Raw genomic sequence first — 14,289 nt, 5'->3', positions numbered from 1 at the left:
CAATTCTGAACAGATTTTTCGTGGCCTTTAAGAGTTCTTCAGTAACTGTGGATGACTTGGAACAACTAGACTGATGATAGTTTGTATCATTAGTACCTGCAGACAATCAGTTATGACATCAAGTTGAACACATATATTTCAAGGATGACACAATACATGTAAGTCACAGATCAAGTAAACAAAGTAAGACGTGTGTACATGGTAACAGTCAAATCAGCACTGAGTCCAAGTCTAGCAGCCGCTGGCTGGTTGGCCACTTAGGTGGCGCGGCTGCTGCATGGCTGGCAGACAGCGCCGCATGTAGAGGACGTGCGTAACTGCGCGGCGGCACTTTGAAAGATCGGCGAGTCACAACACAACCTGAACTTTTTATGTAGTGCAGACACAATTTCATTTGATGACCTTTTGAATGATTTTGGACCTGAGTGTTCAATGAATGAACAAGTAAAACAACTTTCCCAGGGGTCACATCAATTTTATTTCTTTTTGTATTTGGAAGGGCTATTGGTTTCCTCTTTTCACACAGAGACTTTAAATAAGGAACCAAATATTCAGCATCTTCCTTTTTCTCTTCCTATGCTGTTCACCTGGGAGTTTAGAGAGTACAACGTCACTTTAATTAATAAGCTCACTTCTTCCAGTGCTTCCTTATCAACATCTAGGTACCATCTTTCACCTGGAGACCTTTGGTAAATTCTAGGCATTGCATTTATAACCTACTGTGCCCATTCTTTACAGTTAAAACAGAACATGAATCTCAATCTAGAACTTCTGCAGTAAACAGAACACTTGTAATAACAGGGAATGTCCAAGACTAACTTTGAATTTAAGTACACTGTTGCCCTGATCTTAATTTGTAAACAGTGATTATAAATTGCAGTTTTGTTTTACACTATATTTAGGCAAACTCTGGTGACAATATTTAGAGGATCAATGTTACCTCTGAGAGAAAAAAGTTATGGGTCAATGTTACCCTTTCTTATAAAATGTGAATTTTAATTGTTAAAATTGTTTGTACTGTTAACACGATCAGACAACTCCATTAAAATGGGCAAATTTCAACATATAAGAATGATGATGATAGGGTTAATAATTTCTGCTACACCAAGATGTTATTGTTGTTGTGGTCTTCAGTCTAAAGACTGGTTTGATGCAGCTCTCCATGTTACTCTGTCCTGTGCAAGCCCCTTTGTCTCTGAGTACTTACTGCAACCTACATCTTTATGAATCTGCTTACTGTATTCATCTCTTGGTCTCCCTCTATGATTTTTATCCTCCACACATCCTTCCAATACTATGTTGGTGATCCCTTGATGAAACTTCCTGGCAAATTATAACTGTGCGACCGACCGATGCTCGAACTCGGGACCTTTGCCTTTCGCGGGCAAGTGCTCTACCAACTGAGCTACCCAAGCATGACTCATGACCTATCCTCACAGGTTCAATTCTACCAGTACCTCGTCTCCTACCTTCCAAACTTCACAAAAGCTCTCCTGTGAACCTTGCAGAACTAGCATTCATGGAGGAAAGGATATTGCGGAGAGATGGCTTAGCCACAGCCTGGGGGATCATTCCACAGTGAAATTTTCACTGTGCAGCAGATGGTGTGCTGATATGAAACTACCTGGCAGGTTAAAACTGTGTGCCGGACCAAGACTTGAACTCGGGACCTTTGCTTTCGTGGGCAAGTGCTTTACCAACTGAGCTACCCAAGCATGACTCACAACCCGTCCTCACAGCTTCAGTTCTGCCAGTACCTCGTCTCCTACTTTCCAAAGTTCACAGAAGCTCTTCCCTACTTCGACCATCATCATCATCATCATCATCATCAGTAATTTTGCTGCCAAAATGGCAAAACTCATGTACTGCTTTATGTGTCTCATATCTTAATCTAATTCCCCCAGCATCACCTGATTTAATTCAACTACGTTCCATTATCCCTGTTTTGCTTTTTGTTAATGTTCAACTTATATCTGCCTTTCATGACACTGTCCATTCCGTTCAACTGCTCTTCCAAGTCCTTTGCTGTCTGTGACATGATTGCAATGTCATGGCGAACCTAATATTTCTTCTCCCTGGACTTTAATTCCTATTCCAAATTTTTGTTTTGTGTCCTTTACTGCTTGGTCAAGATACAGACAGAATAACTTCATGGATGGGCTACAACCTGCCTCACTCTCTTCTCAACCACTGCTTCTCTTTCATGCCCCTTAACTCTTGTAACTGCCATCTGCTTTCTGTACAAATTGTACATAGCTTTTCGCTCCCTGTATTTTACCCCTACCACATTTAGAATTTGAAAGAGTATTTCAGGCAAGGTTGTTAAAACCTTTCTCTAAATCTATAAATGCTAAAACACAGTTTTGCATTTCCTTAACCTATCTTCTATGAGAAATCATAGAAACTGATGAGCCTCTCAAGCTTTCAGAAGCAAATTGAATAAGAATGTAGGGAAGTCTGCGAAGAGAAAGAAAGTCTTGTTGCTAGGTAGTTCGCATGCTAAGGGTGTGGGCCAACTTCTGCAGGATGAATTAGGGTCAGAATACCAGGTCACAAGTTTTTTCAAACCTAGTACTGGACTGGGGCAGGTTACAGAGGAGTTAGGTTCACTATGTAGAGGCTTTACTAAGGAAGATACCGTGGTTATTGTGGGTGGGCCGGTCAACAGTATTGACAGAGATCCGGGGTACAGCATAGAGTGTGACCCGGCACAGATTGCATCAACATCGAGCCATACCAGTGTTGGGTTTGTGTCGGTTCTGGAGCGCCACGACCGACCTCATTTGAGCTCTTCTGTCAGGAGAGTTAATTTGGAGTTGGAACGGCTACTTGGATCTGGTGCAGGGTCACACATTGGTGTGGTTCCTGTTGATTCACTCTGTAGGTGGGACTATACTAGACATGGCCTACACCTCAACAAGAAAGGGAAGGGTAAACTGGCTGGGCTGATAGCAGGATATTTAAAGGGGGGAGGAACTACATCTGGTGGAAACTCTTTTTTCAGTGTAAGATCAGTGTCCAGTGGGAAACTCAGCCAGGCAAGTACTAAAGATGTTAAAAAAGTTCAAGATACTCACAAAAGTAAAGTGAAAAATAATGTTAGTATATTTCATCAAAATATTGTGGGATTGAAGAATAAAATTGATGAGCTTCTGCTTTGTTCAGAAGATACAGAAACCGAGAATGTAATAGATGTACTATGCCTGTCTGAGCATCACATTGTCACTGATATGCAAAAGGTTAGCATCAATGGGTACAAATTAGCTGCACATGTAAGTAGAGATAATATGATGAGAGGAGGAGTTGCCATATATGTCAAAAGCTTCCACAGTGTAAAAAATTTAGAAACTAAAAAATTTTGTGTAGAGCAACATATGGAAGCATGTGCCACTGAACTAAACTAAATGATAGCACTTTCATAATTGTAACAGTGTATAAGTCCCCCTCAGGGAATTTCCAGCTATTTCTAGAAAACTTGGATGCTTTGTTGTGCTATCTGTCAGACAGGAGGAAGCAAATTATCATTTGTGGGGATTTCAATGTTGATTCCCTGAAAGAGTGTAATAGGAAGAATGACCTTGTAGTATTACTCAGTTCTTTCAATTTGAGCTCCGTCACAAGAACAGCAGGACATTGATAGATAACTTTTTTATAGACCAAGATAAGTTTAAGGACATAAATGCTTATCCTGTTGAGATTGGTCTTTCAGATCATGGTGCACAGCTAGTTACAGTACATGACATAGCTCCATGCAGTATATCAAATCAGAATTTCAAAGCAGTGCGTTCAATTAACAATATAAATATTGCAAACTTTAGGGAAAGCCTACAGCAGCTAGACTGGGATGAAGTGTATAAGGAACCCGATGCAAACTTGAAATATAACTTATTTCACGATACATTTTTAAGGGTATTTGAAAATTGTTTTCCCAAGAAAATAGTTAAACATAATTCCAAGAAAACATATAAAAAACCTTGGCTAACTAAAGGAATAGGAATATCTTGCAACCGTAAAAGAGAACTGTATCTAACAGCAAGAGGGAGTACTGACCCCGAAATTGTTCAATATTATAAAAACTATTGTGTGGTACTAAGAAAAGTTATTAAAAAGTCCACAAGCATGTGTATCATGTCTGAGATCAGTAACTCTGATAATAAAATTAAAGCAATCTGGAATATTATTGAAAGGGAAACAGGGCAACCAAGAGCACAGGAAGACTTTGGTGCCATAAAACTGAATGACAAGTGTACTAACAAACAATCAGAAATTGAAAATATTTTCAATAATCATTTTTTAAATGTTGTGGAGAAAATAGGATCTAGATCTTCACTAGAAGAGGCAGGGCTACTAATAGAAGAGGCCACACCTGTGCAGTTTGAAACAACTGTATTTCCACCAACCTCTCCCTCTGAAATCAGTAAAATAATAAACTCATTGAAAAGTAAAAGCTCTTACGGAATTGATGGCATTTCCAGCAAGGTACTTAAAGCTTGTTCCCCACAGATAAGTAGGATTCTCAGCCACGTATGTAATAGCTCTTTGGAGCAGGGTGTTTTCCCCGATATACTGAAATATGCCATTGTAAAACCATTGCATAAAAAGGGGGATACGTCGGATGTCAACAACTACTGCCCAATCTCTCTTCTGACAGATCTATCAAAAATTTTTGAGAAAGTAATGTATTCAAGAGTAGCCTCCCATATTTGTAAAAATAAAGTACTAACAAAATGTCAGTTTGGTTTTCAGAAAGGCTTTTCAACAGAAAATGCTATATACGCTTTCACTGATCAAATATTAATTGCTCTGAATAACCGGACATCACCCATTGGTATTTTTTGTGGTCTCTCAAAGGCCTTTGATTGTGTAAATCATGGAATTCTTTTAGATAAGCTAAATCATTGTGGTTTGAGGGGGGCAATGCACAAATGGTTTAATTCATACTTAATTGGAAGAATGCAGAAAGTTGAAATAAGTGGTTCATGTAATGTTAAAACAACAGCTGATTCCTCAAACTGGGGGGCTATCAGGTACGGGGTCCCACAGGGTTCGTTCTTAGGTCCTTTACTGTTCTTGATATACATTAATGACTTACCATTCCACATTGATGAAGATGCAAAGTTAGTACTTTTTGCTGATGATACAAGTATAGTAATGACATCCAAAAACCAAGAACTAAGTGATGTAATTTTAAATGATGTTTTTCACAAAATTATTAAGTGGTTCTTAACAAACGGACTCTCTTTAAATTTCGATAAAACACAGTATATACAGTTCCGTACAGTAAATGGCACAACTCCAGTAATAAATATAGATTTTGAACAGAAGTCTGTAGCTAAGGCAGAATTTTCAAAATTTTTAGGTGAGTCCATTGATGAGAGTTTAAACTGGAAGCAACATATTGATGGTCTGCTGAAACGTCTGAGTTCAGCTATGTATGCTATTAGGGTTATTGCAAATTTTAGTGATAAGAATCTCAGTAAATTAGCTTACTATGCCTACTTTCATTCACTGCTTTCATATGGCATCATATTCTGGGCTAATTCATCGTTGAGTAGAAAAGTATTCATTGCTCAAAAATGAGTAATCAGAATAATCGCTGGTGCCCACCCACGGTCATCCTGCAGACATCTATTTAAGGATCTAGGGATCCCCACAGTAACCTCACAGTATATATTCACTTATGAAATTTGTTGTTAATAATCCAACCCAGTTCAAAAGTAATAGCAGTGTGCATAGCTATAACACCAGGAGAAAGGGTGGTCTTCACTATGCAGGGCTAAATCTGACTTTGGCACAGAAAGGGGTAAATTATGCTGCCACAAATGTCGATCGCCTACCAAACAGCATCAAAAGCCTGACAGATAGCCAACCAACATTTAAAAATTAATTAAAAGAATTTCTAGATGACAACTCCTTCTACTGATTGGCTGAATTTTTAGATATAAATTAAGGGAGGGGAAAAAAACCAACTTAAACATTAGTGTCATGCAATATTTTGTGTAATGTAATATCTTGTACAGACATCTTTTATTAACCTGACACATTCCACATCATTACGAAGTGTCGTATTCATGATCTATGGAACAAGTATTAATCTAATCTAATAGGGTCAGTATTGCCTTGTGTGTTTGTACATTTTTATGGAATCCAAACTGTTAATATCCATACAGGTAGATCCCTTTACTCCAAATGTGTCTAATTTTCCTGTAGCTGGCATATATCTTACCCCTAGTCATATACACTTTCTACATCCTTACATTTTGTGCACTAGCCATTCCTGCTTAGCCATTTCGCACTTCCTGTTGATCTCATTTTTAGATGTTTGTATTCCCTTTCACCTGCTTCTTTCACTGCATTTTTTATACTTTCTCCCTCCATCAATTAAATTCTTGATCCTCTGCTACCTTGACTATTTCATCTCTCAAAGCTACCCATTCTTCTTCTACTATATTCCTTTCCACTGTTCTTGTCAATCGCTCCCTCTAAACCTCTCTACAACCTTGATTCTTTCAGTTCATCCAGGTGATATCTCCTTAAATTCCTACCGTTTTGCTGTTTCTTCAGCTTTAATCTACAGTTCATATGCAATAAATTGTGGTCAGAGTCTACATCTGCCCCTGGAAAAGTCTTGCAATATAAAACCCGGTTCCAATATCTCTGTCATACCATTATATACTGAAACTGAAACCTTCTAATGTCTCCAGGTCTCTTCCACATGAACAAACTTGTCTCATTATTCTTAAACCAAGTTTCAGCTATGATTAAATTATGCTCTGTGCAAAATTCTACCAAGTGGCTTGCTCTTTCATTCCTTTCCCCCTCAGTCCACATTCACCAACCATTTTCTCTTCTCTTCCTTTTACTACTACCGAATTCCAGTCCCCCATGACTATTAAATTTTCATCTCCCTTAACTATCTGAATAATTTCTTCTATCTCATCATACATTTCTTCAATCACTTTCTCATCTGTGAAGCTAGTTGGCATATCAACTTGTACTACTGTGGTGGGTGTGGAATTAGTGTCTATCTTGGCTACAATAATGCATTCACTATGCTGTTCATAGTAGCTTATCCGTATTCCTATTTTATTTTATTTTTTTTTTTTTTTTTTTTTTGTTCATTATTAAGCCTACTTCTGCCTAACCCCTATTTGATTTTGTTTTCATAACCCTGTATTCACCTGACCAAAAGTCCTGTTCCACCTGCCACAGAACTTCACTAATTCCCACACATCTAACTTTAACCTATCCATCTGTCTTTTTAAATTTTCTAACCTACCTGCCCTATTAAAGGATCTGACATTCCACACTCCAATCCGTGGAACTGCAGTTTTGTGTCTCCAGATAACGACATCCTCCCCACATGGAGATCTGAATGGGGGACTTTTTTACCTCTGGAATAATTTACCCAAGAGGATGCCATCATCATTTAACCATACAGTAGACTGCATCCCCTCAGGAAAAATGACGGCTGTGGTTTCCCCTTGCTTTCAGCTGTTCACAGTAACAACACAGCAAGGCCGTTTTGGTCGATGTTACAAGGCTACATCAGTCAACTATAGAGACTGTTGCCCCTGCAACACTGGAAAGGCTACTGCCCCTCTTCAAGAACCACACATTTGTCTGGCCTCTCAACAGATAGCCCTCCGTTGTGACTGCACCTATGGTAGGGCCTACAGCTACCTGTATCATGAGGCATGTAAGCCCACCCACCAATGGCAAGGTCCATGGTTCATGGGCCAAGACAGTTTTCCCCAACTGAATTTACAAGCAGATATGTAGGGCATGCTTAATTTTTTTCATCTACAATATTTTTTAAATTTTATTTTAAAGTGTGTGAATTCAAATCAACAAATTCCACAACATTACAAAGTAATTTTTAATTTCAAGAAGATATATTAGCTTATCCAGAACTGGGGAGAAAAGGATGAAACTGACGAGAGGGTCAATGTTACCCCCAGAGGGTCAGAATCACTCCGGTTGATGGTTCTTTCTGTTTTTACTAAAAGCTTTTAAAGATATCAGGAATAAATGCATTGTTTCTTCTTATAATATTTAGCACTAGAATAAGAATCAAATTATTTTCTAATAAATGTCTGTATAATATTTATTGTAATAGGAAATCAGTGACTTGCAATTAGATTTATACAAAGTTACGACAGTTAATGTCTTTGGGAAAATAGAAAGGCAAATTTTACATTGCTTGTGTGGAAAACATGTTCTCAAACTGACCCTCATAGTCTGACAGTTGACTGAATAACCAATGTAAGTATTTGGTCAGTATGGAAGCCCAAAAGGGTCACCGATTTATTGTACTGTTTGGGGCTTTTAAACTAAACAATGGGTTTTCAGTTTTTTGATCATTAGCATATAATGCATTCATATTAAACAGTGTGGCACATCTATGTCTACTGCTATCATTTCAGGCTGTATCTTTTGCAATTGGTGTAGTGTTATCCAAAACTAATACTAAAACATAATTTAAACTAAGTACTTGCAATTTCATGAAAGTAAGGCATCAGATATCAATGTCCTTATTATACAAATAGTTTCCTTTACCCCATTAACAGCTTTAAATCTTGAAAAGGAATATGAACGACAATATTGTCACTGGGGTTCCGCGTATATGAATGTGTGGCAGTACTCTCTACATATGGGCCTACCTGATTCTGATTATAAGCGTCATTTAGTGTTTGGACCTGTTTCTTCAAAGAATTTATTTTGTCGTTCAGTTCATCAGAGCAGGCTGAAAGCTTAGCTTTTTCCTTTAACTTCTTTTCAACCTGTAAAAATATGATATATCACTAACATTCATTTCTGAAACGCACGCCACTTAAAATAAACTGTGATGAGCAGCCGACTGTGCCAGTTCTACGAAGACTTAGTTAATAATTTGAGATGCTGACCTCCTCTTCGAGAGCTTTATTCTCTTCATTTGCTCCTGGTACTCTAAATCCTTCAGCCCATCCAATCTGTGCTAAAATGTCATCAATATGTTTCACCATGGTTTAACGCAGATACATACACCCTGATTCTACTTGCGCACGGTTTCATATGGGCGCCATGGCAACGATAAACAATACCATTGTATCTACCAAACAAATTATCTTTGAAAAGTTGACAACAATTACTATTACAGCAGTAGTATAATCTTCACCTCGTAACACATCCCATTTAAAAAAAAAAAAAAAAAAAAAAAAAAAAAAAAAAGGAAGAAGAAGAAGAAGAAGAAGAAGCTACCGACAGTCCGACGCTTTACTACAATGCTAAATAAAATATCTACTGGCAATTGGAGCCAATAGTAGCAACTTTACTACCATAAAAGTGGTAAAAACGATAAAAAAATGTGATATACGTCGGAAGAATATGGTTGACTGAACTACAGATGTTAATGTGAATTTCGATCGTGTAACAAGTACCGAATATTTCTTGCATTTTTTACATTATTCCAGCTGTTATTGTAACAAATATCTAATAAGATATACAAATGCAACGCTTTGAATTTTATATACGTCTTTTCTAATCAGTTTTTGCTTCAAGTCATCGGACATTCACCCTTCGTTTCAATTGCCCACGAAAGATTAGGTTGGTGGCGGATAAAACCGCTCATCAGCTAGAAGTTTCACACAAATTTTAACATATATAAAAAATAAACGTTTTTTAAAGCCCACTTTGGTGGTCAATTTTTGTGATTCCTTAAATGTTTTTACTTTATGTTACAATTAAATTGTAGTCGCCAATGATAATGTTGCCGGATAACTTTAATGCTGAAGTTCAACCAACGACTGGGATCTATTTATACATCGTTCGTTGAAGAAGAGCTTAGGAACCACAGTGTCTTTCCTTTCCAGGAATACAGTAATGTGTATTAAAATTTAATTTTTCAGTTTATATCGTGCTAGATAAAGGTTACAGTATTACCAAATAGTTTATTAAGCAGCTTACATGTATTTTTATGTCTGTCGTACAGTGGGTACAAGGTACAAGATATGTGATGCTATAGTCTTTGGTTCACGTCATGTACTGACGTATTGGGCACCTTGTCTGCTGAGTAGCAGAAAGCGAAGTTGTAGTCAGTTTGTGGGCAGTGTGAAGTGTTGTGTTGAGTTTAATTGGGAGTGTTCCAGTAACGGTGACAATGGGTAAGATACCAGCCGGGCCAGTAGTTGACATCCTGGGCGATGAAATGACGAGGATCATTTGGGACCTTATAAAAGACAAACTCATTCTCCCTTTCCTAGATATTGAACTGCATACGTACGATCTTGGTATTGAAAATCGTGACAAGACGGACGACCAAGTGACAGTTGATTGTGCTAATGCAATTAAAAAATATAATGTAGGTATTAAGTGTGCGACCATTACACCGGATGAAAAGCGGGTAGAAGAATTCAAGTTAAAGAAAATGTGGAAATCCCCTAATGGAACAATTCGAAATATTCTGGGTGGTACTGTTTTCCGTGAGGCCATAATTTGCAAGAACATTCCGCGCCTTGTTACCGGCTGGGAGAAACCAATAATTATTGGGCGTCATGCCCATGCAGATCAGTATAAAGCAACAGACTTTGTTGTCCCAGGTCCAGGAAAGCTCGAACTGAAGTGGGTTCCGAGCTCTGGAGAAGGTGACAATACAATAACCCATGTTGTGCATGATTTTAAAGGCGCCGGCGTTGCGTTAGGTATGTTTAACACCGACGAATCAATTATAGCTTTCGCTCATTCCTCGTTCAAGTATGCGCTGGATCGTGGATACCCTCTTTATTTAAGTACAAAGAATACTATACTGAAGAAATATGATGGACGGTTCAAAGATATCTTCCAGGAAATATATGACAAGGAATACAAATCAAAATTTGAAGCCAAAGGTATTTGGTACGAACATAGACTTATTGATGATATGGTTGCATATGCAATGAAATCAGAAGGTGGCTTTGTTTGGGCTTGCAAGAACTATGATGGTGATGTGCAGTCAGATTCTGTAGCACAGGGCTACGGTTCTCTGGGATTAATGACATCAGTGCTTGTTTGCCCTGATGGAAAAACGGTTGAAGCTGAGGCAGCCCATGGTACAGTAACAAGACATTTCCGTTTCTATCAACAAGGCAAAGAAACTTCTACCAACCCAATTGCATCAATATTTGCATGGACCCGTGGTCTCATTCATCGTGCCAAACTAGATAACAATGAGGCCTTGAAGAACTTTGCCCAAACCCTTGAAGAGGTTTGTATAGAAACAATTGAATCAGGATTCATGACAAAGGATCTGGCTATATGTATAAAAGGTATGGCGAACGTCAAGAGATCTGATTATTTGGACACATTTGAATTCATGGACAAGCTGGCAGAAAATCTGAAGAAGAAAGTTGCATTATGACTACATAATAAACTGTAAATTCGCATTTTATATCAGTGCATTGGTTATAAGTCCATCATATGTATGTTGATGTTTTTATCCCAACAGCATTTATTTAAATGGGGTTATCTCAGGTGCTTGTGTTGCTGCATTTTTTATGTCCTGAATTTTGTTTATGTACTATTGTTTATTTTGTATTCTAAGTGGACATGGCATTGGTTATAAGCTCGTCAGCTCTTTTAAAAAGTCATTGTGCGTGTGTAAAGACTGATTTAGAGATGAATAAATATTACAGTACATTCTTGTATTGTATATCCTTTGCAGATGATGTTTTTGGGTTCATATGTAAATAATGTGGCTGTGTGTAACTTCCTGTGAAATGTGGTTTATTCTTGTCAGTTCATACAATATTCAGATAATTTTAATTCGTTGTGCAGGGTTTACTATGAAATTTTAATAAGAGTAAGTCCAGAGTTTTACATTGTTACATACATTAGGCTCTTCTGATATAGGCTGCACAATACTCAGTCTACAAAAATGGGTATCCAAAGCACACACACTTAAGTAATTGCATTGTTCAAACTGTGGAACTGCCATCCATATATTCTTCAAAATAGTAGTAAAACTTTTTCCTGAAAGCAAATAGCAGCCTTTTCAGTGAACCAGGCACCCTCCACAGTGAATATATTCCAGCCTTTCAGTTTATTAGTCATTAATAATTGTAAATTGTGATGTGCATTAGACAGGCTAACAGTGATGGAGGATAGTTAAGTAAAGAGCTTGTGATGGTACTTTGTTTTCAACTGCACCATAAATAGACTATCACTAAAAAGTATTAATATGAATATATATTTGTGTATGTCTAGTAATTTTTCACAGTACTGGGCAGGATGTTGAAAATTTTACAGCAAAATTCTGAATAGGCAATCCCACTCCCATTGCACTAGAGAAAACAAATGCTATAACATAGAGGGGGGTTAAAGAAAAGACATTAATAGTCTTAATACTGATAAAATTGTATGTAAATCGGAGTTTAACAATTTGATTGCTGCACGCATAGTGATGGATGTTTAACCACTAGGCTGGATGCATAATGTTAGGCATGAGGCTTTGCTACAGCCTTGTGGCAGCCAATGTGTTATGGCACTGGTGGCTTTGGAGATTTAGTGATTGATACAGCAACTTTATGGAATATATAGTGTTTGACATGGTAGGGGGGGGGGGATTTTAGTAAAGTTGCACTGTTGATTGTGTATATTAGCGTTGCCATTTTGCAAGGAAACTTCATGCCGTCAGTATCTGTACAGTAATGTGTTAACAGAAGTGTGTGTAACAGTTTGGGTCCATTGTTTTGAGAAATTGTAAATCAGGATGTCAGTTGGCATAACATTGCTTTCCTATGGCACAGTGATTTGTTGAGTATGAGTGTAAACACCTTGTGACATTGCAGTATTTCCAGTACATGCTGAGTTGTACAGAATGATAGTATTATTTCCAGTACATGCTGAGTTGTACAGAATGATAGTAGTATTTCCAGTAGTTGTAGAATGACATATCATGAAGTAAAACAAGATTTAATGGCTACAAGGACATTAAGTTAAAAAAAAAGTTAGTATACTGCTTAGGATAAAACTTGATTGACCTATGTGTAAAGTATAGTGTGATGTAGCTATTACATTTGAGTATTTTTCATTGAAGTGGTTGTTACCATTTGTAATGGGCCAAGTACCCCCCCCCCCCCCCCCCCCCATTTCTGCCTCTTTCTTTTCTCTTCCAAAGCTTTAATTTGCTATGATAGTTCTTGACATTTTTGCCGTAACATCGTGTCTTCAGAATGCCAGTGTCTGTCACAGACAACACATTGTGTTAATGGAAAACTACATTTTAACACATTACCAGCTCACAAAGCATGATATACTAAGTATTGTTTCCAACACAGAAACGGGAAACAGTCACACGTTGGTAAAGACAACTGGTCTTGATAAGCTATTTGGAAAATGCTGAGCTCCATTTCTGATTGAAATAGGTAATAAACAATAAATTAAAGTTTGAAAGCACAAGTGGATCATCATGGAATATATACAGTGCATAATCATGTATATCTAGTCGGAGGTGATGTGATCACTAGGTGTTAGTAGAGCATCAGTACATTGAAATCTGTGAAAGAATTGCTGGTAAGTGAATTCCTCTCTGATCAAAGAAGACAATAAATATAACTGTACTAGTACATAGAAGTGCACTAATATTTAAAAGCTGAACACCTACTGACTTATAACCAAGAAGAAATATATGTTCAGTCAGTGGTCAATGACTGCTGATGATACGTGAAGCATTTTCCACTTATCACAGGTTGTTGTTATAGCTTAGAAAAATATGAAGTATTCTTTCAAAGCAGTAACATTGTTGAGATGACATTATTAAGTCTGAAACTTAAATATTTTTTAAAAAACGTAATCCGTATTTTTACTTGCCAAAGCATAGTGGTTGAACCTGTTGGGGCGGATGTGGCAGTTTTCTTTAGAACTATATTATGTGTGAATTTTTAATTTTCTTTCATCACTAATACAATGCCAGTGTCCTTACCATGTTCATGTAAAATGTGTATGTTGTCAGTCTTCCTTTCTTTGTCAGTTAAATTTGTTCCACTACTTACTTGGTCTGTGGTGCAGCCAGAGGCGTAGCTCAAGTTGGAAGGTGACAGAGTGGTTGTGAATTGGCAAAGCTAATGAATGTGAAAGCAGAAAATGTGGTTCTGGTAACAAAGAGAGCAGTAGTGAAGCCTAATGTTTTCACCTGTGCCATATTGAAAAATGCAGAGGGTTAGGGGGCAATACATAACTTTAGCCACAAAATATTGTGACATTCCAATAACCCCGTAATAGTGTTACAGCTGAAATAATCTAAACAAGGGTAAGCATGAAAGTTTACAGGCTGAG

General features: G+C 37.6%; 2 protein-coding genes across 3 annotated transcripts in view; one reads left to right on the top strand and one right to left on the bottom strand.

The window, feature by feature from the left end:
* The window catches only part of LOC124776284 (coiled-coil domain-containing protein 39), a 503,452-nt gene that overhangs the window by 402,824 nt on the left and 86,339 nt on the right, over positions 1–14,289 (bottom strand). The window contains exons 1-2 of one of the 2 annotated variants that reach the window (XM_047251189.1): positions 8,907–9,024; positions 8,664–8,783 (exon numbers count right to left, since the gene is read on the bottom strand). The exons of the other annotated variant lie outside the window; for it this stretch is intronic. Of the exons in view, the coding sequence (XP_047107145.1) occupies positions 8,664–8,783; positions 8,907–9,005 (219 nt within the window). The 5' untranslated portion in view covers positions 9,006–9,024. Of the gene's footprint in view, positions 1–8,663; positions 8,784–8,906; positions 9,025–14,289 lie in introns of those variants that run through there. 2 annotated transcript variants of the gene reach the window in all.
* On the top strand, positions 10,005–11,676 carry LOC124776285 (isocitrate dehydrogenase [NADP] cytoplasmic). The gene has a single exon (XM_047251191.1). The coding sequence runs from the start codon at positions 10,139–10,141 to the stop codon at positions 11,372–11,374; it is 1,236 nt and encodes a 411-aa protein (XP_047107147.1). The 5' UTR covers positions 10,005–10,138; the 3' UTR covers positions 11,375–11,676.

The sequence above is a fragment of the Schistocerca piceifrons genome, chromosome 2, assembly GCF_021461385.2.
Source record: "Schistocerca piceifrons isolate TAMUIC-IGC-003096 chromosome 2, iqSchPice1.1, whole genome shotgun sequence".
Taxonomy (NCBI): Eukaryota; Metazoa; Arthropoda; class Insecta; order Orthoptera; family Acrididae; genus Schistocerca; species Schistocerca piceifrons.
The sequence above is the reverse complement of the archived record's forward strand: the minus strand, read 5'-3'. Positions and strand labels throughout refer to the sequence as shown.